Source organism: Solanum dulcamara, chromosome 8, assembly GCF_947179165.1.
Source record: "Solanum dulcamara chromosome 8, daSolDulc1.2, whole genome shotgun sequence".
Classification (NCBI taxonomy): domain Eukaryota; kingdom Viridiplantae; phylum Streptophyta; class Magnoliopsida; order Solanales; family Solanaceae; genus Solanum; species Solanum dulcamara.
In genome coordinates, this window is record NC_077244.1 from 3,422,385 (window position 1) to 3,445,544 (window position 23,160).

The 23,160-nt window shown below is 35.5% G+C and overlaps 2 protein-coding genes and 1 long non-coding RNA gene across 8 annotated transcripts; 1 reads left to right on the top strand and 2 right to left on the bottom strand.

Moving 5' to 3' along the window:
• The first annotated feature begins 1 nt into the window (after position 1).
• LOC129899050 (putative pentatricopeptide repeat-containing protein At1g12700, mitochondrial) lies at positions 2-21,277 on the top strand. 5 transcript variants are annotated; one of them, XM_055973827.1, is made up of 4 exons: positions 2-259; positions 485-1,931; positions 3,242-3,553; positions 5,190-5,763. In XM_055973827.1, exons 1-2 carry the CDS (start codon positions 65-67, stop codon positions 1,790-1,792), a joined length of 1,503 nt encoding a protein of 500 aa, XP_055829802.1. In that variant the 5' UTR covers positions 2-64; the 3' UTR covers positions 1,793-1,931; positions 3,242-3,553; positions 5,190-5,763. The 5 variants fall into 5 exon arrangements, with proteins under 5 accessions (XP_055829802.1, XP_055829798.1, XP_055829800.1 ...); XM_055973823.1 differs by having other exon boundaries at positions 2-1,931; XM_055973825.1 differs by having other exon boundaries at positions 2-1,931; positions 3,374-3,553.
• Positions 7,350-8,636, bottom strand: LOC129899052 (uncharacterized). 2 transcript variants are annotated; one of them, XR_008769463.1, is made up of 3 exons: positions 8,601-8,636; positions 7,774-7,893; positions 7,350-7,696 (listed from the first exon to the last, which is right to left on the bottom strand). It is a non-coding gene; the product is annotated as an uncharacterized LOC129899052 (long non-coding RNA). The 2 variants fall into 2 exon arrangements; XR_008769462.1 differs by lacking the exon at positions 8,601-8,636 and having other exon boundaries at positions 7,774-8,148.
• On the bottom strand, positions 17,852-20,473 carry LOC129898934 (LRR repeats and ubiquitin-like domain-containing protein At2g30105). Its single transcript, XM_055973643.1, has 5 exons — positions 20,398-20,473; positions 19,195-19,332; positions 18,944-18,992; positions 18,722-18,787; positions 17,852-17,962 (listed from the first exon to the last, which is right to left on the bottom strand). The coding sequence occupies exons 1-5, from the start codon at positions 20,469-20,471 to the stop codon at positions 17,852-17,854; spliced, it is 438 nt and encodes a 145-aa protein (XP_055829618.1). The 5' UTR covers positions 20,472-20,473.
• Positions 21,278-23,160: the final 1,883 nt, after the last annotated feature.

Sequence of the window (23,160 nt, forward strand, 5' to 3'; positions counted from 1 at the left end):
ACATTATGAATAGGAAAAGGTTGGATTAGGGCACAGCGCAATTGTCTCTCTCTTTCTGCTGAAGATGAGAAGAATTTATGGTCTCTCTTTCATGGCTACTTCTCATTCTGCTTCGGTCAGAGTTTATACAAATAAATCCAATTGTAAACTTGGGAAGGAATTCAAGTGCTTAGATGATGCTGTTACTCTCTTCCATCAAATGGTTAGAATGAAGCCTCTTCCTTCAGTTGTCGATTTCTCTAAATTGTTTAAGAATATGGTAAGTATGAAGCATTATTCTGCTTCCCTTTCCCTTTTTCGAGAAATGCAGAAATTAGGTATCCCAATTAGTGATTTCATCTTGAATATCATGACTAATAGTTATTGCCTGATGCATCGTGTTGATTGTGCATTTTCGATGTTACCCATTTACTTGAAGAATGGCATTCCGTTTAATACCGTCACTTTTAACACTCTAATAAGGGGATTATTTGCTGAAAAAAAGTTTAAAGATGCAGTTGAATTGTTCAAGAAGTTGGTGAGAGAGAAGATTTGTGAGCCCGATGAAGTCATGTATGCAACCGTCATGAATGGGCTTAGCAAAAGGGGCCACACTCAAAAAACTTTAAGTTTGCTCCGTTTAATGGAACAAGGGAACACTAAGCCCAACATATATATCTACAACATTGTCATAGATTCCCTTTGCAAAGATGGAAACTTAGATGCTGCTATCACTCTTTTGAATGAGATGAAGCAGAGAGGCATTCCTCCAAACATAGTGACATATAATTCAATAATTGATGGTTTGTGTAAGCTTGGTCAGTGGAGAAAAGTTAAGATATTGTTCTCTGAGATGGTGAACCACAATATTTATCCAGATGTGCGCAGCTTCAACATACTAACAGATGGACTATGCAAAGAAGGAAAAGTCGAAGATGCCGAGGAAATAATGAAACACATGGTCAGAAAAGGTGTAGAGCCTAATATAATCACCCACAGTGCGATAATGGATGGATATTGTTTGCGTGGTCAAGTGGATAGTGCGAGGAGAATTTTTGATAGCATGATAGATAAGGACATTGAGCCTGACATTTTTAGCTATAACATACTAATAAACGGATACTGTAAGAAAAAGAAAGTGGATGAGGCCATACAATTGTTTTGTGAAATTTCTCAAAAGGGATCAAAACCTAATATCGTTACCTACACTACTATCTTGCAAGGTCTTTTTGAAGTTGGAAGAACAGACGATGCAAAAAAGTTCTTTGGTGAGATGTTATCTTCGGGGACCGTACCTGACTTATGCACTCATCACACTTTGCTTGATGGTTATTTTAAGTACGGACTTGTTGAAGAAGCTATGTCACTCTTTAATAAGTTGGTTGGAAAGAAAGAAAATATTGATATTATATCTTACAATATTATCATTAATGGATTGTGTAAAAATGGTGAACTCGATAAAGCTCATGCTATTTTTGAGAAGATTTATTCAATGGGATTGCTTCCGGATGCGAGAACATACAATACAATGATAACTGGATTTTGTCTAAAAGGGTTGTTAGATGAAGCTAAAGATATGCTTAGAAAAATGGAGGGGAACAATTGTCTTCCAAACAATGTCACTTACAATGTTATTATGCAAGGATATCTTAGGTGCAGGAAAATAAATGAAATGGTAACTTTTATGAAGGAAATGACTGGAAGGGGCTTCTCATTTGATGCAACTACAACTAGTTTTTTGATAAATGTTATAAGAGATAATCCTTCCGTCCTTGAAATCATACCAGAACTTCAATTAGAAAACAAGAAGTGATCGCTTGGTTCATTCGGTTATGCTATGGCTGTAATATAATTTCCTTTATCCCCGCAAAAGAAATAGCAACCAATGCAATTGCAGAAGCTGATGGCAATTAGAATGTTGCTCGAGTTTTTTAGGCAGACATATTGAGGAGGTACTTCACTTTTGATATTTTGAGTTATTTATAAACTCTTCTTAATCAAATGTGATTGCACTCTTAATATGAGAAACAATGTTGACTATACTGATTTAAAATAATAATAATTAAATGGTGAGTTTCCTTATGTGTACATGTTATAAGTATAGTAATATCATTTTTTTCAGTGCTATTTAGTTATCTTCAGGTATTTTTTGGATAGAAGCACAAAGAAGAGACAAAATTTATACTCCCCCCGTTTCAATTTGATTGTCCTACTTTCCTTTTTAGTATGTTTCAAAAAGAATGTATCTTTTTTTTAGCAACTTTTCCATTCCAACTTTCCCGAAGATTAGAGGGCATTTTGGTCCATTTGACATAACTTTAATTTAAGACCATAAGATTCAAAAGTCTTTTTTACTTTCTTAAACTTCGTGCAAGTCAGCATGAGACAAACAAATTAAAATGGAGGAAGTAATTGTTATCTATTTCGATTGAGAGGAATGATAGATGTCTCAATGACAAGATAAATAACATTGAGCAGGTTAAATATATTTGTACCTATGGTGCAGGAAGAATCTTGTCCAGGCTAGTGGCTTATATGGGATTTCGGTATACAAATGTTTTTTTTTTTACAACGGTAACTATAAAAATGCTTTCTTTTGTGTATAGGAATTAAAGAAATGTTTTTTCACTGTTGAGAGTGAGCGCTTTTCTTCCTTTACTACACTTTGGAACTGTTTCTCTATTCATCCAAGGATGTTAGCTAGGCTTGATTGCTGAAGAATGAAAATGTTTACTAATAGAGCAGAATAGGCTTGAAATGTAATAATTGTTGGTCTAGTATTTGATTGTTAAAGAAAATAAAGAACACATAGTGAGATCCATGGGTTTCAGGAGAGAACTACCACTACGGAAGACAAACACTCTTGAGTCAATCACATCATTCAGAAGGAGACCATTTCTACAAAAAATATTTCTCTATAAGATAATAGTTTTTTTTTTCATTTTTGGATTGAAAGGCAAAATCTAAGATCTTGTATCTATTTGTTAAATATTTTCTCAGATGTATCTTTAATCCACTAATTAGATTCAAAATTTGGTAGATCTTTTGTGGGATACTTGAAATAAAGGTGCTTTTTGTTGTGGAGACATTCTTTAAATGTATGTACATTTATGACTGCCAATATCTGTGATATAAGCTCCTATTAGATTGAAGAGAAATTGGTTATGCAGTATATGTACTTTTAGTCGTAAGAGCAAGAGCTTAGCTGTTGTAGCCAAATTTGAACTGTTATCTTTCTGAATCCAAAATATGGTGTTCATAGGCATAGTGCAAGGAGAAGTTCAAGCAATCATTTTTCATGGAAATGTACTCAAGAATGTTGTTCTATGACCTGTCCACTTAGTGAATCCACTAATGCAGCCACTTATGTTTTCATGACATGAATCGACCTCAGCTGCTCGTATGGAAGAACATGGTTTTGAAAGCACTACAATATCTGACATTTTGAGAGACAAGGGTAAAGGCGCTAATGGTTCATTTACAATGATGTCAAGTTTGTTTGTGTGGGTTGTAGAACAAGCTCATCACGGTCGCACCAGAAACTGAAGTACGAAAGTGATGCAATTGGTGACAGGTGTTAGTTTTTTCTTCATTTCTCAAACCTCTAGCCTTTTTTTTAGTGAAGCTAAGCTTAAATACTTTGCTACATAGTCTATCAGCCTCCTGTACATTTTGCGGTCTTACACCTAAAAACGAAATACATTTATATTTTAAATTACAAATATTCTCCTTTTCACCTTTCCTTCCAGATCATAACAACTTTGCTGATACTGTGTTCTGGACCTATTTGATATCGTACCTTTTCCAACTCACCAATAGTTTTTTCAGAGTTCTCAACATGCACCATTTTAGTTCAACTAATTTCAAAAACATGTACCAAAAAGGGGCTGCATACGTCGTAACCTTCTTCACAGAGGATATGCCTGTTTCAAATTATCATTCCTCTTCTTTATAAGTTGTGTTGTGTCAAATATGTTTCTCTTGCCAGTAGCCATGTGAAGCATCCAACCTTGTAAGGGGCTTTGTCTCTCCATATCAATTTCCCCGGCCTTATATGATGTTGCCTAATACTTTGGGAGAATACCTTTTAGCCTGATTTTGTCGGGAAAACGCTGGATTTCTATTCGGCCTTGTCTGGTTCTGCTTTCAGCCCTTGACATCCTTCAATCACTTGCAAAAATTGGCTGATTCCTCCCTTTCACAGTCACTACACCTTTCCAAAGGTTTATGTTATATCCTTGTGGAGACTAATACAGTTCTACTGTTGCAAAACTGAAAATTCTGGGAAATTGCTCCTTGAATTGCCTGTTCCATATCCATCCGTCTTACCCCGAATAGGAAATTTCTTCCACCTCCCAGTTTAATTTGAATGTTCTTTGGGAATTTGCTCCGTAAGTTTCTGACGAATTATATATGGTCTTTACCTGTTTGTTTGTGCCACAGTATACTGTAAACTGATGCTACTGCCTTTTCATCATAACATATCTTTAGTTTTGAGTTGGTTTGAATCCTCAGAACTTGACTACATGATTTTATTCTTCCTTTTACTACTTGGATGAGGGATGACTCATATTTGGTGTTCTGCTGCTTTTCCAAGTTTGAATTTCATGCGCCAATTTTGAGTGGTTGGATTTGAACATGTTCTCCTCAAGAGGCGGAATCAGTATTTGAAATTTATGGGTTTTGAATTTGTCACAGAATTTACTAGTTCGTCTTAGTTACTGGTTTCGCACTTAAATATTCATACATATTCAATGAAATTCCTGGCACAAGTACAGGGTCTAAGCAATAGCTATTGGGTTCGTCTGAACCCGTAGCTAATACTCTCCCTCCGCCCCTATTCTCCGGAAAACTAATTGACCTATCTGTTATGTTGCAGGCTCATATATTTGTTTATTAGTATTGGAGCCGTTCATGTAATAGTATCTTGTTGTGGCTGCATTGGAGCGGCAATAAGGAATGGTTGCTTTATCTGCATGAGTAGTTTACCGTCATGATTAATTATGTATTTGTGGAAAACCTAAAATATTTTTTGAAGAAACATATTTCATCAATATGTTGAAATTATAATGTTGGAGAACTTACGATTTGGATCAATCGGAACATTTTCAGTCAGAATTTGAAGTCTTACTGTTATAGCTTCTATTTTGAATTTACTTAGATGAGTTTTTGATCATTTTGGGCTTAATCAAGACTTGTTCACTTGTCAGAGGTGATTTACAAGGATGACTCTGGAGGTGACTAGTCTTGAACTTTTGACCTCATTTGTTCCACGGGCAAAACTTCAAGTTTAACAAGTTTTGACTTTTGCCTCGGAAGGTTTGTCCATGTAGCAAGCGGGGGCCAAAAATTCCAAGACCACGTAGGTGTAAGCTCCTGCATGGCATGGGGTGATAGATTTGATTGCATTTCCTATTGCTTGCCTGTTCAGTTTCTCCTTTCTTGCCCTTCTTGGTATTTTACATTTATTTCTTCATTTTTGATCTTGTAGAGTGTTTTTGGTATTTTATAACCATGAAAATGAATCTAGAATCTATCATATATATCCTTCGGGTGGCCCAATGGTTTGGGCTTGGGACTTTCTTGGAGGTCTCAAATTTGAAACCCCTTACCAACGAAAGCAAGGAAAAGTAAAGATTCAGTTTCATGACCGTATTGACACATAACTTACAAGGTTCAGGCAGTGCTGGGATCTCTTCCTAATTATCCAATTTGTTTTTTGGGAAATGTTCTTAAATTACAAATATACTCTATTCTATGTTATGAAATATCAAGTCTTCTATTTGGTTGTGTTGTGGACTTTTGATGAATTTTTTTATTGAACGGCAAGCCTTTTATTTTAAGTTCGGAGAAGGGTTAAATATATCCTACTAGTATCAGAAATAATTTAAAATATATCCCTTGTTATATTTTTGGTTCAATTATACCCCTTTCGCTTTACTTTTGATTCAATTATACCCCATTCATTATATTTTAACATAAATTTATTCTTAATTTTGACGAAGAACAAGTGGCAAGCTCCAGCTCATTCTCTCCCCTTTGACTTTTTTTTTCCCGCTCATCTTCTTCTCTTTTAAGACATTAAGCATGAGAAATCCTTCTTTTAAGTGTTGAAGAGCAAAGTACGTACAAAGTTCCATTGGCATTTTGCCAACCTTTCAGTAAGACAAATTGACCCAATGGCTTGTAGATAGACTGAATGCATACAATCATAGTGACCAAGTTAGTGATTTTACTAAAGAGCATTCAAGTTTTAAATTATAAAAAATAATATTTGACCCATATATACAAAATAATGAGTAGACGGTACTCTTCTCTTTCCGAGTTCATAATCGGAGCTATTGAATTTGCAGTTAAGGAAATATCGCCAATTCTTTAAAAAAGAATTCCTGTGACAATTCTCCACTCATGTCCTTCCAAATCTGGGTAAGTGATCTTCAAGGGCATCTCCTTATCCGCGAAAGGTGGTCAATTACCCATCTTTCGGGGCATACTAGTTATGTGATAGATGATTAGTTACAATTCCATTTGTTAGTTAGCTACAGGAAAAGTTAGTTGGTAACAGATTCTATTATTAGCTTAAGAGCTCAATTTAGTTCAATTCAATTACTATATAGCTTGTAATCAACTCATTGTATAATTATGATATGAAATATACAAACTTCTCTCTCTTTCTAAACTCTCTTCTTCTCTCTCAATTCCTCTTCTTTAGTTGATCTTCTCGAGGTTAATCCTCTTAAATTCAATCACTTGATCCTCGAATCCCTTGTGATTCCTGCAATCAAGTAACATTATGCCCCTCGTGGTCAGTCACACCCAACTTTTCCTCTGATGAGCAGTTGTTGCTATGTTTTCTTAATAACTACTCCCCATATCTCAATTTTTGTAGCATAGTTGAAATTCTCAAATTTAAACTTTCAAAGTTCGGTCGCGAATTCGAACATGAAAGCTTTAAGTTTTTTTGAAATAAAATTAATATATTTGAAAATTTCGTAAAAAGTATTATAAATCACAATAATTAACATTTTAAAATCTTTAAAGACAGAAAATTCGATCAATGAAAAACTTGATATTGATTCTCGAAATTCGAACTGTGCCACAAAAATTAAATTGAATCGGAAGGCAAGGGCGGATGTAACTCTTTGGTAGCGACTTCAGCTGAACCCCGTACTTTTGGCGCGATGTATAATTTGTGTAAAAAAACATAATATATAATAGTTATAAACTCATAACTCTAAAGATATAACAGGTTCAAGGATAAAAAAAAAACTCTAAATGTTGTACCCGCAAAATAAAAATGGAGGGAGTACGTAACTTTCAACTGGCAAGTCAAATAATTCAATTCTTTAGGGGCTCAACAATTTGTAATATGCATCTTAAGGGAACTTTCATTCAACAATGCATGTAACAGTTTTATGTCACAAAGCATCAGGACAATGGTAAATCTGTAGGGAGTGTACACAGGAGCAGTATGCTCATTATAATTTCTTGATGTATCTTAACAGGTACTAAAAGATTCTTCTGTAAAGTTTGCTAGGGATCACAATGCAAATGTATGTCAGGGTGTATATAAAACCGCATTACCGAGCAATTTGTATCTGGCCTATCAGCTTTTATCAGCTCCTTCATCAAATTTGCCAGAGCTGCTCACTCTGAAGTCCAGTTGCTTCTGATGCTTCGAGCGTCTTTTCTCATCAAAATTCTCCCATCCTTCAATCTGTGGTCGTTTGAAAATTGTAAGAGGCAAAACTAAATAGGGTATGTTACTGTTTATAGTAGTAAATAATTGACGACCTGGCTGATAACATCTATAGTTATATCAGTTCCATGGAGATCTAGTGTAGAGAGTTCGCAGCATTGTTTAAAAATGCTGCTAGGAAGGGATCTGAGCCCGTTGTTTCTGAGATAAAGTGCCTGCACCAGTAATCAGAACATGAACCATGCAAATAATTAGGGCAAAAGCATGCTGTCAGGTAAAAGAGGCCATCACATGATGTTAGATGTCTCAGAAAACATTGTTAACTAGAGAAACTTGTGTCATGTCTTGCAAAGAGAACAACTCTTTTCCCCTTTTGATAAGTGAGAGATCCCTGGGAGATTGTTGGCACACAGTTCGTAACTATGTGATAATGGGCCTACCATCTATCCTTCTCCACTTAAATACTAGGCTTTTGTCTATGGCAGCATTCAAGCTCGTGACATGCCCCTATAATGTGTGGTATAAACTTACTAGCGCCAAGTGCTACAGCCAAACTAATGAATGTAAAATGTCTCTCTCATATGCACATTGGTAAACAAATGGTGTTGGTCCAGTAGATTATGGCACTAAATCCCCTAGTTTGGTTTAAAATGTCATAGCTGAATGTTCAAGAGCCGATACATACATGTCCATCCAGGCTATGCTCTGTCTTAGATAACTATGTTACATTGTTTACCAATGTCTAACAACCAGTACTTGAGCATATCTAGTTAATTTCACTAGATGTTTGCAAGTTCTTTACTGTACGGTATTTATATAAGAACAAGAATTTTCTATATTGCATAAAAAACTGAAGTGGTATCTTTGAAGGACTTCAAAAGGGAAAAACGAAAAATGCAAACGCATATAGATGAAGACAGACCTTTAATACCTTTAGTTTGCTAATTGTTTCTGGCAGCTCTACCAAAAGATTAGATGAACGATCTGTTTGGTGGAGAAAGCACCACAACTAAAGTTTGATATGATGAAAATAAATTAGACACAAGAATTTTACGTGGAAACCCCTCTAACAGAGAGAGGGGAAAAACCACAGGTAGAAGGATTTTACTATGAAAATATGGGAGTACACTACTTTCAAATACAAGGAGAAAACAACAATTAACACTCCTCTCTTGTAAAAGGAACAACTCACTAAAGAGGACACTCAAAACTACAATATTTATCTTGGTGTATAACTCTCTTTGTATTCTTACTCTCTTTTCTGAATGATTTAAATGAGGGCAAACGGCCCTCTATTTATAGGAACCAAAAATGCGTAAAAAAATTTACGCGATGCATTTTGTCAAAAGAGGAATGCATTTTTCTGCCTACTTTTGTTTTTCTACGCGTTTTGCATTTTTCAAAAAGAGGCAGCATTTGTTGACAGCAAGAGGCAGCATTTGTTGACAGCAGCCTTTGTTGACTTTTTTTTTCATTCTCCCACTTGAAGATTTAATTGAGAATCAATTAAGTCTTTACACCATCCTTTCTACCCAATTACTGCAATGTTACGTTTCTGCTAGGCCAATAGAAGATCGACACCATTTAAACTTGTTACTGTTGATCGTCTTTGTAAACATATCTGCTAGGTTGTCATTAGTGTGAATTTTCTGGATATCCACACAGCCTTCTTCCACCTTCTCACGGACAAAGTGATACTGAACTCGTATATGCTTTGTCCTTGAATGAAATGCCGGATTCTTTGCAAGATGCAAAATGCTCTGACTGTCACAAAACAGAGCAACCTTCTCTTGTTTGTGCCCGAGCTCCTCCAGTAACATCTTCATCTTTCACCCCCCGAGAGGGTACCCTAGACGTGATCGGCACTCGAAGACCATTCCTGGTCCCCAAGCGAACCACTTGGTCCAATCACACATCCGTCCATATCAATCAATCAGCGGAAAGTTTAAAATAAAGAAATAATTTAGTGGGCAATCCAAATCAACGATTCTAACTCAAGAAAGAAAGGCCATGAGCCAACAAATCAACTTCAATCTTTGTCATTTAAATTAGTTTGACAAGAATAATTCAAGGAAAGAAAATACTCAATCGACCCATCACTGTCTAGTCTATGAAGCCTCTATCACTACTATCTAATTGGTGTCAATGACATGTTCATGGCTACCTCAAATCAAAATGAAAAGGGCTAACTTGACGCAAGAATAACATAAGCGGTGTCCTCCGAATGTAGGGGAGGACTCACCAATACACTGAGTATGTATAGTTCCTCAATAGTGCTCCTATTGACGATCTCTTAAACTTGTCTCTACATCATGAAACGATGCAGGTCCAAATGGACGTCAGTACATGGAATGTACGAGTTAGGACTGCTTATCGGGCGGATTGGACGGATTATTATGCTTAACGTTTATCGGCTTTTAAAAGTACTAATCCGCTAGCCAACCTATAAGATATCGGTTGGTTTGGTATCGGATTAGCAATTATCGAATGGTTATCGGACGGTGTATCGGTGGTAACATATAAAATTTCTGCCATTTACTTCAGGTAAGCAATATGTGAACAGATTTGATGGCAGTCAAGAAGATTAGAAGAGTAAACACACCTATGCTCATGTAGCTTCAATACAGAGATGAAGACAGAAATGAAAACAGATAAGTTCATGTTCTTCCTTTAAACCATAGAAAATAGAAATGAAAACAGAAAAACAGAAATGAAAACAACGTCCAGTGTCCACAACTTTATGCTCATCTTTCTTTTCTTTTGGAAGCACATTCTTCTCCTGCATTCAACAAATGATTACAAATCATATTAAATCAAACAATTCTCAAATGTGTACTCCTGTTTCAAATTAGATAACACAATGCTAAGGAATTTCAACAATGTATGACTGTATGTTAAACAAAAAGAGTACTCATTATTAGATAGGACTGAAAGGAGTAGCAAGTACATTAGTTTAATAATGCCAAAATAAGTGAAGCACATACCAACATAAAGAACAACAACATACCCAGTAAGACAACCCTACTCTACCTACTTTTTTGTAAACATATAATAGCAATATATCTGAGAAGAAGAGAAATTATTAGGAAAAGTGAGGTCGGAAGAATCAATACCATAATTGGATGGAAAGCAGCAGAATCACATGTTGAGGCCTATTTCTCTTTCCCCTGTACATAAAAATTCTGTAATAGACTTTGAATCGTCTTTAAGTTCTGCAGACACATCTCAAGCTGGTTCAAAAATTGAGAATCTTGAACAAGATACTCGTGATTCAAGATCTGCTGCTTTAGCTTCTAAGGTATGTTTAGTGGTTTCACAATTTAAATAAAGCAGGTTAGTTGTTACTTACCATTTGAAAATTAATTAATTATAAAGCATCTGCTGGCCTGGCTACTGTGGCATACAGGTTTAATAGATACACACTAATTTTTCAATGAATTACAACCCTTGATTTTTCAATGAATTACAATCCTGTAGTGAGTATATCAAATTTGTTGCTGTATGAAGTTACTTTTGGCACGCAAAGCTACTTATGGATCTGCAATGTAATGAACATACATTTCTCCCTAGATTATTATTTAATCTCATGATTATTTAAAAAAACAAACCTAGACCGAAACAGATCTTTCCAGATCTGTCTTTAACGTGCCGAAATCTCAGGCTATAGTCTAGGTCGGTGTTCACTAGCTGTCGCCTTCTTGTTGCTGTGATGGTTGGCTCCACCAGAGTCGTATTTGTTGGTTGCTGCTGTTACCAATGTTGGCTCACCGGAGTTTTGCTTAATGAAGCATTATGAGTAGAGGAGGAAGGAACGAGAAGAGGTGCAGGCGGCGACGTGGTCTTGCTTGTCTCGACGGTGAAATTTCGCCGGAGACAGTAGATGAGAGAATGAAAGAATCTGAGAATGGAGATGAGACAGAGAAGTAGAGCACAGAGGCGAGTGTAAATAAAATTAGGGTATAGACATTAGACTGTATAGTAAAAATAATATAGTGACCTAAATTCTAATGTCTTGGGTAGGGGTGCTCACGGTTCGGTTTGGATCGGTTTTTAATTAAAAAATAACCAAACCAATTGAGTCGGTTTTTCAAATTGTCAAATCAAACCAAACCAAACGATATCGGTTTTTACTATTCGGTTTTTGTCGGTTCTTATCGGTTTTTTCGGTTTTTTCGGTTTTTGTCGGTTTTTAAAATACCTTATAGTCACTATTTGAATAAACAGAAAATAAATTTCAAAAGTATTTTCTTATTATAAATTTCATTGTAGCCAGTAGCTACTAGCCAAGATTGACGCATACATGTTTAATAATAGAGAATGACTCACCTAAAGTTTTACTATTTGTAATTGTGAGTAGCTTTTCTGTGTATGAAGTCTATATTTTTTTTTTTTACTTTATTTAGTATAATTCAAAAGAATGGCCCAAGATCAAAAATATAAAAAATCAATATAAATTGTATTTTTTTCATAAAAAAATTAAAATACACACACATATATATACAAATTTAATTTTTAAAATATGTATATATAAAGTCGGTTTGGTTCGGTTTTTTCGGTTTTTTTTAGACTTGAAACCAAAACCAAACCAAATATAGTCGGTTTTTAAATTTAAAAACCAAACCAAATCAAACCAAATAAATGTCGGTTTTTTTTTCCGGTTTGGTTTGGTTATCGGTTTGGTTCGGTTTTTTGATTTTTCGTGTTCAGCCCTAGTCTTGGGATTGGCTATTTAACTAAATGGGCTTGGCCTATTTAGTTAAATGGGCTTGACCTATTAAGATTTATTTTTAAGTTTATAAATTATAATAAAATATAATAATTTTTTAACGGATTAACGGTTTACCCAATAACAAAATTGAGTAATCCGTCCCCCACATCGATAAGCCGTTAATTATAAAATTTAAATTCATTCCCACCCTCTAATCTGATAACCCAATACAAATAAGCCAATAAGCCAATTATGCGGTTGGGTTATTGGTAGCGGACGATTTTGAACAGTCCTGGTACGAGTATGTAATATGGCAGAATGAAACATACCTCAAGGAAGAGTAACGTTGGTTCAAATATCTCAACTCAGAAAGATAAGAGAGACTCAACCAAAGTGTCATAAGTCTAAAGTAAGGATACATTTTTAGACAAAGACCAATCATATACCATATAATCCAATCCAATCATTTACAATACAGTTCAATCAAATCATTTACAATTCGATCCCATCCAATCACATACCACTCTATTCAACCCAATCACACATCATTCTATTCAATCCAATCCAATCGTACACTATCCGATCACATATCATTTAATCCAATCCACCACATATCACCTACTCCAATCCAATTATATATCATCAAATCCAATCATATACCATCAACTCAACAATCAAGTCAAAGGACTCAACTCAATAAATATGCAAATTAGAACTTAGTAATGTGATATAATCTAACTCAATTATCAACAAGCTCAATCAAACCAATCAAATCATGCACAATCCACTCAATTTGGGAGTTTCTCTAACCGACAATAATCCCACCACCTATAAGTAGGTGATGCACAACAAGCCACGTCGTTGCCACGTTCGTCCATACCTTTCCAGGTCATGAACGAATCAACCAATCATGGATTCCATCGATCAGTCAAGTCCTATCATTTCAGGACAATAAAATGGGAAACATCCGACTTTAACGGTTCGATCCCATAGGAAGCATCCGACTTTAACGGTTCAATCCCTTCCTACGTTGGCGGCGTAGTTTATGGGGTTCGAGTATGGACTATACTCTTACCCAATTTGGTGCTCGATACTCCTCCCACGACTCAATATGCACATATCCATCAAGTGAGTAAAATATTCAAAATACTCATTTAGTCTCTTAGGACTTAGTTTCAAATCAACTCATTTAGTCTCATTGGACTCTTTTCAAAACTCAATCCATCTAGTCTCATTGGACCCTTTTTCACAATCAACTCATTTCAATCATCAAACTCTTCTTTCTGAATTCGATACCATCTCAACTCAATGAATACAAAAAATGTTAGATGCATTTAAAACATAATTTCAACTCCTCAACTCAAACTCAAAATAGACATTTTTACGTAAAAATACTCAACTCGTTTATACTCAAAATACTCATGTTCAAAAATAATTAAAAGACTTCTCAAACTCAACTCATGCTTAAACTTTTTTTTAAATCATAGATGAAAATAATCACTCTTTAAACTCAAAATAGTGTATAAATCATTTATTTAAAACTCCTTCTCAAAAGATCATTCATTTTCAAAATGTTCATAAGACTCCAATCAAATAAAATTATGCAAATCACATATCACATAATCACATTAGACTCCAATCCACTTCACCTCAAGCATCATCATCAACATACCTCTTCATCAATCATTCTACATATGTTTAAAGATAACCATCACTCACATCATCATCAAACATCACCATTTACATCATCATCAAACATCATTATTCACATCATTGTCAAATATCATCATCCACATCATTATCAAACATCTTGCTCCAAAATCCTTATTTAATTCTATATTCCATTTATAGAAACAAAAGTGACATTCTAGCTCTACCAATGTTTCATTTCTTTTTATGCCATTCACATTCATAACTATCCCAATTCTCATATAACTCAAAAAAATCAATTTCATCAAACTCATGTAAAAGAATACCTCATTTCACTATGAAAATAATATTGTTTTTATTATATATAAAAACTATCAATCTCATCCTCAAGATAAATTATGACAAAAGAAATCTCATCTTGGGTTCATGTGAATGAATACATGAATCCATACTTTCAACAAAACTCAACTCAAGAACACCATCAATACATATGAATTTATATACAAAAATTCATTTGTAGTCAATAATATGAAAGATAACTATTTAGTAATTCAAGACATGAAAATCATCAATCAATTAATAGTAAAAAGAAAATCTTTCTATAATTTTGGGAAAAATTCAAGAAAACCTCCATGGGAGGTTCAAGCTTTTCACCATTTTCATCCAACACATCTATGGGGCATATGGAAGAACTCAATCCATATTTTAGATTAGACTTACATACCTTACTTGAAGATCATCTCACCGGAAACCAAGACTTGACTTGAAGATCTTGAATCCTTGAGCTTTTGAGAGGATTTCTTGTTGGAGATGTTTGGAAGAGAAGAGGGGATGAAGATTAGGATTTTTGGGAGGTGAGAAGGCTGAAAAAAATGATCCCAAAACGTCATATGTTAGTGTATTTATGTTTAGGGAAAATGTCCAAGTTGCCCCTCTTCAAAATCTGGAAAAATGGGCAAAAATCTTGCTGGCGCGTCGTGCCACTTCAGCGCCAAACCAAAATAGGCTTAAAAACCTGCACATCTAATAGTGGCGCGTCGCGCCAAGGACCAAACTACTGAGGCTGTTTTCTAGCGGTATAGTGGCGCCGGGCGCCACTGGAGCGCCAAGCCTAAATTTTCTACAGTGGTCGCCCAGGCTTGAAATTCCTGCAGTACTAGTCTGTAGTAAAATGGTCATAACTTTGGACTCCAAACTCAAAAAATTACAATCTTAGTGGCGTTGGAAAGAAGACTCAAAGACCTTTAATTTGGTAGGTCGTGTACCATCTAGTTCATTATATTATAGGAGATATGGTCATTTGAAGTTGACCCTTATACTAACTCATCCGAAAACTTAATCGATTGGAATTTTTTGGACTCGATTTGGTGTTAGAGATCCCTTATGACCCCTAAACACATCTAACACACTTCAAATACTTAGAAATTAATCCTAACTCATATATATAATTACAAGTCCTTCGGTTCTAGTCTACACACACGTGGAGAAATGTTTGAGTCTTTGCAAAAACAATTTCGGGGTGTTACATCATCCATATTGCCTCTTTGCTAGCTTGTGTAGCTGCTACATATTCTGCTTCCGTCGTAGATGTAGCCATGATATATTGCAGTTTTGAAACCCAGCTTACAGCTCCTCCAGCAAGAGTAAACACATAACCTATGGTGAACTTACTTTTATCAAGATCACATGCATAATCTGAATCAACATAACCTTTAACAGTAAAGTCTGATCCTCTATAACACATTGCAACATCTGAGGTACCCTTGACGTATCTCATGATCCTCTTAACATTATTCCAATGCTCTTTACCAGTATTAGCCATGTATTGACTGATCACTCCCACTGCTTGTGCAATGTCATGTCTTGTACATACCATGGCGAACATTAAACTTCACACACTACTGATGCATACGCTACTCGAGACATCTCTATCCTCTCTGCTTCATTGCTAGGACTCATACTTGAGGATAACTTGAAATTAATAGGAAGTGGGGTAGAAATTGACTTACAGTCTTGAATCTTGAAGCTTCAAGTAGTTCTTTTGAGAAAGCCAAATCTTCATATTATTTCTATCTCGGTGAATTTGCATCCCTAGAATCTTATTTGCTTGTCCTAAGTCCTTCATTTCAAACTCCCTAGCCAACTGTGCCTTTAAATTTGTGAGACGATCTTTGTTGGGGAATGCTATCAACATGTCATCAACATACAACAGCAAAATAACAAAATCGTTATCACCAAATCTCTTGTAATAAACACAAGGATCTGAACTATGTCTGTTGTATCCAAGGCTTATAATGAAGGAATCAAATCTCTTATACCAACACCTCGGCGCCTGTTTGAGACCATATAGAGATTTGTTCAACCTGCAAACCAAGTTTTCTTTTCCCTGTTCTTCAAAACCTTCTGGTTGGAGCATGTAAATTTCTTCTTCAAGCTCTCCATGAAGAAATTCAGTTTTGACATCTAACTGCTCTAAGTACAAGTCAAATATAGCACACATCGCCAGGACCACTCAAATTGTTGTGAGTCGGACCACCGTAGAAAATATCTCATTGAAGTCTATACCTTCTTTCTGAGCGAATCCTTTACCACCAATCTTGCACGATACTTCTCCACTTGATCGTTACCGTTGCGTTTGATCTTGTAGACCCATTTGTTTCCAATAGCCTTCCTTCCTTGTTGTAATTGAACAAGATCTCTTGTTTTATTTTTATGAAGAGCTTCAATTTGTTCTTGCATTGCTGTCATCCACAGAGATGATTCTTGGCCTTTCATAGCCTCGTAAAAAGTTGAAGGTTCTTCATCTTCTGTTAATAGACAGTATGCAATATTGCTCTCCATAGAATAATCTGAGTGTCAAGATGGTTCTCTTCTCTCCCTAGTTGACCTTCGAACTTGTGGAGTTTTGATCTCAACTTGCTCTTGTTCTTTGTGCTCTGGTGCTGCTTCAGAAGAAACTGGACTTCTTCTATTTCTTTAACTTCAACTGTAGTAGTCTGTGATTTTTCTTTTGAAGTGCTACCTTCTTTTGCTTGTATCTTATTTTCAACAAATACAACATTCCTGCTGATTACCACCTTGCGGGTAGTGGGATCCAACAAGCGATACTCCTTGACTCCATCAGCAAACCCTAAGAAAATGCATTCCCTAGATTTTGGATCCAACTTCGATTTTTCTTGGGTGTTGTACACAACATAAGTAGGACTTCCGAATATATGTTAGAGAGAATAATCATCTGGTTTTCCTGTCCACATCTCCATTGGCGTTTTTAGATCAATTGCGATTGATGGTGACCGATTGATCACATAACAGGCGGTTTTGACTGCTTCTGCCCAGAATTGTTTTTCCAACCCTGCAATTGTCAACATAGCTCTTGTTCGTTCCAACAAGGTTCTGTTCATCCGCTCTGCTACTCCATTTTGTTGTAGAGTATATGCCACCATGAACTGCCTTTTAATACCTTCTTGATTACAGAAGTTATCAAATTCATCACCAGTGTATTCTCCTCCATTATCTGTCCTTAAACACTTGATCTTTTTCTCATATTCAAGTTCCACCCGCGCTTTGAACTGTTTGAAAACTGGAAAAACATCTGTCTTACTCTTGATTGGATACACCCAACTTCTCCTGGAGAAATTGTCAATAAATGACACAAAATATTTCGCTCCTTCTACGGACTCCACCGGTGCTTGCCAGACATCAAAGTGGACCAGATCTAATATTTCCTTGTTTTTAGCAGAGGAACTGCTAAAGTTCAGTCTATTTTGAATCAAAAGTAAAGCGAAAAGGGTATAATTAAACCGAAAAGTTCAAATCTAGTATTTCCTTGCTTTTGAATCAAAAGATGCTAGTGTAGAGAGTTTGCAGCACTGTTTAAAAATGCTGCTAGGAAGGGATCTGAGCCCGTTGTTTCTGAGATAAAGTGCCTGCACCAGTAATCAGAACATGAACCATGCAAATAATTGGGGCAAAAGCATGCTGTCAGGTAAAAGAGGCCATCACATGATGTTAGATGTTTCAGAAAACATTGTTTACTGGAGAAACTTGTGTCATATCTTGCAAAGAGAACAACTCTTTTCCCCTTTTGATAATTGAGAGATCCCTGGGAGTTTGTTGGCACACAGTTCGTAACTATATGATAATGGGCCTACCATCTATCCTTCTCCACTTAGATACTAGGCTTTTGTCTGTGGCAGCATTCAAACTCGTGACATGTCCCTATAATGTGTGGTATAAACTTACTAGCGCCAAGTGCTACAACCAAACTAATGAATGTAAAATGTCTCTCTCATATACACATTTTTCACTTACCCATGATTAAGTTTTACCTATCACGTGCTGTGCTTTTAGCCAAACAAATGGTGTTGGTCCAGCAGATTATGGCACTAAATCCCCTAGTTTGGTTTAAAATGTCATAGCTGAATGTTCAAGAGCCGATGCATACATGTCCATCCAGGCTATGCTCTGTCTTAGATAACTATGTTACATTGTTTACCAATGTCTAACAACCAGTACTTGAGCATATCTAGTTAATTTCACTAGATGTTTGCAAGTTCTTTTCTGTACGGTATTTATATAAGAACAAGAATTTTCTATATTGCATAAAAAAACTGAAGTGGTATCTTTACAGAAGGACTTCAAAAGGGAAAAACGAAAAATGCAAACGCATATAGATGAAGACAGACCTTTAAGACCTTTAGTTTGCTAATTGTTTCTGGCAGCTCTACCAAAAGATTAGATGAAAGATCAACCTACACCATATAGAATCATGTTACTGTATATAGGCAATAAAATCACAGGAAACAATAAATGCTGGAACTTGTTTCTTCTTATATTTTGGATTTCATGATTCCAGTTAATGAAAGAGAAGAAGACAAGTGGGTAAAGGAAAATAAGCCCCTGTTTACCTCAATAAGAGAAGCACAACCCCCTATACTTTCCGGAATAGAGTGAATCCTGCAATTGAAAGATTAAGCTTATGAACCTAACTTAGGTCCTTGTCACTTCAAAGAAAAATAAAAGATCAAAAAGAAAATCAACAGACTCCAAAACATCAACGTCCTCCAGAAAAGGAGGACTGGGAACAATAAAGTAACACTAAATATCATGATAGACGTACATTGAAATATCTTTTTTTTGTTTCAGTGCTTCAAATTACCTGTTGTTGTTAACTTTCAGGACCTCAAGGCTGGTCAGCAGACCTATCTCAGATGGGAGACCTGTTAACTCGTTATGTGCAATATGAAGTTGTCTCAGACTGGTCAAAGTGCCGACCTCAGGAGGCAGTGTTGCTATGCTGCATACCAAGAAGACGACTACTTGATACAACCATACAAGAAACCATTATACGAAATAATGGCATGTGATAAATGATTGAGGTTGGTAAACAGAGTAAGCCGTATCAGAAAATAAATTGTAACACAAAACAACATCTGAATGTCACTGACTGAAAATTTAATAGCGACGATAGACGGCTTTTATTCAGTTTTCATACATGTTTGTTTTATTATTATATTTTCCTTGGTACAATTTACAATCCACCAAGCACGACAAGCATGAAGAATTGGTCTCTCCCTTCTGCCAAAAGCAGAATTTGGACTTGTATCCATATCCATCGTCTAACTGTCTTAACTGATAATCTTACACATTGGAGTGGTTTTTAAACTTCAGCAAAGGGGGTCTCTGATAACCAATTCAGCACTTAAAAGTTAAAACTGAATACTTTAAAAGCCGATTTAAAGCTTTATAATATTTTTGTGGAAACAAATTGAGTCAACATAGAAATTGACAACATCAAATTACTGGTTAGAATAGACTATAGATTGATATGTAAAAGCAAACCTATTCAAACATTTGGCAAACCATGACAATTGACAATTTTTCAAATATGTTTTCACAAGTATTCGACTATTCTGAAAGTAACTTGTTACAAACAAATACCCATAAAAAGGCAACGAAAACAAGTATATTAGACAGAAAAAAACTGTGAGCGAATTTTAAAATTTAGTTTCAAACTGCATGTAGAAGGAAAACTTGGAATGATTAACATTCCAATTATGCAACGTAACATTTGAGTACTCCAAATTCAACAACTTATATTACTCATTGATATACTTCAGTTTTCATACTTTAATTTTATCAAAACAATACCGTAAATGAGAACTATGACATTGCAATTACTGTCCCTCATACTCGAATGTACATACATGTTTGATATAACCATCATTTGATGGTGCAGAAAAGAATACATGTGAACTTCAATTATATAGAGATGACGCAACATATTGGCGAATCTCATTCAGCTTGGAGAGTAGTATGCTGATGAAAGGAATATATGATATGTGGAATAAGTGGGACTTACTGGTTTTGGTTCAGTGAAATAACCATAAGACTCTTTAGAGAAGCTAGCTCTTCCCAGCTTAAGGAATTATCCATAATTTCATTCGCATTGAGGATCAAATTCTAGGAAGCAGAAACAATACCAAAGTAAATTTCTGCCTCAAACAAGTGAAGTAACCGCAATTTCAAAGATATGTAACTCTAAAAATGCTTTCTTTTGTGTATAGGAATTAAAGAAATGTTTTTTTCACTGTTGAGAGTGAGCGCTTTTCTTCCTTTACTACACTTTGGAACTGTTTCTCTATTTATCCAAGGATGTTAGCTAGGCTTGATTTCTGAAGAATGAAAATGTTTACTAATAGAGCAGAATAGGCTTCAAATGTAATAATTGTTGGTCTAGTATTTGATTGTTAAAGAACATAAAGAACACATAGTGAGATCCATGGGTTTGAGGAGAGAACTACCATTACGGAAGACAAACACTCTTGAGTCAATCACATCATTCAGAAGGAGACCATTTCTACAAAAAATATTTCTCTATAAGATAATAGTTTTTTTTTTTCATTTTTGGATTGAATGACAAAATCTAAGATGTTGTATCTATTTGTTGAATATTTTCCCAGATGTATCTTTAATCCACTAATTATATTCAAAATTTGGTAGATCTTTCGTGGGATACTTGAAATAAAGGTGCTTTATGTTGTGGAGACATTCTTTAAATGTATGTACATTTATGACTGACAATATCTGTGATATAAGCTCCTATTGGATTGAAGAGAAATTGATTATGCAGTATATGTACTTTTAGTCGTAAGAGCAAGAGCTTAGCTGTTGTAGCCAAATTTGAACTGTTATCTTTCTGAATCCAAAATATGGTGTTCATAGGCAAAGTGCAAGGAGAAATTCAAGCAAATCATTTTTCATGGAAATGTACTCAAGAATGTTGTTCTATGACCTGTCTACTTAGTGAATCCACTAATGCAGCCACTTATGTTTTCATGACATGAATCGACCTCAGCTGCTCGTATGGAAGAACATGGTTTTGAAAGCACTACAATATCTGACATTTTGAGAGACAAGGGTAAAGGCACTAATGGTTCATTTACAATGATGTCAAGTTTGTTTGTGTGGGTTGTAGAACAAGCTCATCACGGTCGCACCAGAAACTGAAGTACGAAAGTGATGCAATTGGTGACAGGTGTTAGTTTTTTCTTCATTTCTCAAACCTCTAGCCTTTTTTTAGTGAAGCTAAGCTTAAATACTTTGCAACATAGTCTATCAGCCTCCTGTACATTTTGCGGTCTTACACCTAAAAATGAAATACATTGATATTTTAAATTACAAATATTCTCCTTTTCACCTTTCCTTCCAGATCATAACAACTTTGCTGATCCTGTGTTCTGGATCTATTTGATATCGTACCTTTTCCAACTCACCAACAGTTCTTTCAGAGTTCTCAACATGCACCATTTTAGTTCAACTAATGTCAAAAACATGTACCAAAAAGGAGCTGCATATGTCGTAACCTTTCTTTACAGAGGATATACCTGTTTCAAATTATCATTCCTCTTCTTTATAAGTTGTGTTGTGTCAAACATGTTTCTCTTGCCGGTAGCCATGTGAAGCATTCAACCTTGTAAGGGGCTTTGTCACTCCATATAAATTTCCCAAGCCTTACATGATGTTGCCTACTACTTTGGGAGAATACCTTGTAGCCTGATTTTATAAGGAAAACGCCGGATTTCTATTCAGCCTTTTCTGGTTCTGCTTTCAGCCCTTGACATCCTTCAATCACTTGAAAAATTGGCTGATTCCTCCCTTTCACAGTCACTACACCTTCTTTCCAAAGGTTTATGTTTTATCCTTGTGTAGACTAATACACTTCTACTGTTGCAAAGCTGAAATTTTGGGAAATTGCTCCTTGAATTGCCTGTTCCATATCCATCCGTCTTACCCCGAATAGGAGATTTCTTCCACCTCCCAGTGTAATATGAATGTGCTTTGGGAATATTAATACATATTCAATCAAGCACAAGTACAGGGTCTAAGCAAATAGCTATTGGGTTCATCCGAACCTGAACCTAATACTCTCCCTCCACCCCTATTCTCCGGAAAACTAATTGACCTATTTGTTATGTTGCAGGTTCATATATTTGTTTATTGGTATTGGAGCAGTTCATGTAATAGTATCTTGTTGTGGTTGCATTGGAGCGGCAACAAGGAATGGTGGTTGTATCTGCATGAGTGGTTTACCTTCATGATTAATTATGTATTTGTGGAAAACCTAAAATATTTTTTGAAGAAATATATTTCATCAATATGTTGAAATTTTGATGTTGGAGAACTTACGTTTTCAGTCAGAATTTGAAGCCTTACTTATATAGCTTCTATTTTGAATTTACTTGGATGAGTTTTTGACCATTTTGGGCTTAATACAGACCTATTCACTTGTGTAACAGCAACTCAGTCGTATCCTGTTATTTTTCAGACTTGTGAAAAATCAGATGAACCGATATGAAGTTCATATCTGAAGCTTTCAATGCTTATTCTCTTTTACGTCTTTGGGGCTGAAAAAACTCATCATTTGTTGAACTTTGTTGTAAAATAAAATTAACTTGGCAAATTAATTAAAAGGGAGATAGGGATGAAAATAGAGAAAGAGAGGAAATTGGAGAGTATATTATCTCTGTGTCTATATCATTCCTTAATGCCAAAGATGGCATATATATATAGATAGAACAGGTATGCAAAGTGCCACGAAAAGTGGGCAATTTGCAAGTGCAAA

Excerpts from the sequence above, each read along its gene's own strand:
- LOC129899050 (XM_055973826.1), top strand. The coding sequence starts at position 65 with ATGAGAAGAATTTATGGTCTCTCTTTCATGGCTACTTCTCATTCTGCT.
- LOC129898934 (XM_055973643.1), bottom strand. The coding sequence starts at position 20,471 with ATGGATAATTCCTTAAGCTGGGAAGAGCTAGCTTCTCTAAAGAGTCTT. Across the intron at positions 18,993-19,194 it reads CTGAAAGTTAACAACAACAG|GATTCACTCTATTCCGGAAA; the intron begins GTAATTTGAAGC and ends TTTCAATTGCAG. Across the intron at positions 18,788-18,943 it reads GTTGTGCTTCTCTTATTGAG|GTTGATCTTTCATCTAATCT; the intron begins GTAAACAGGGGC and ends TATATGGTGTAG.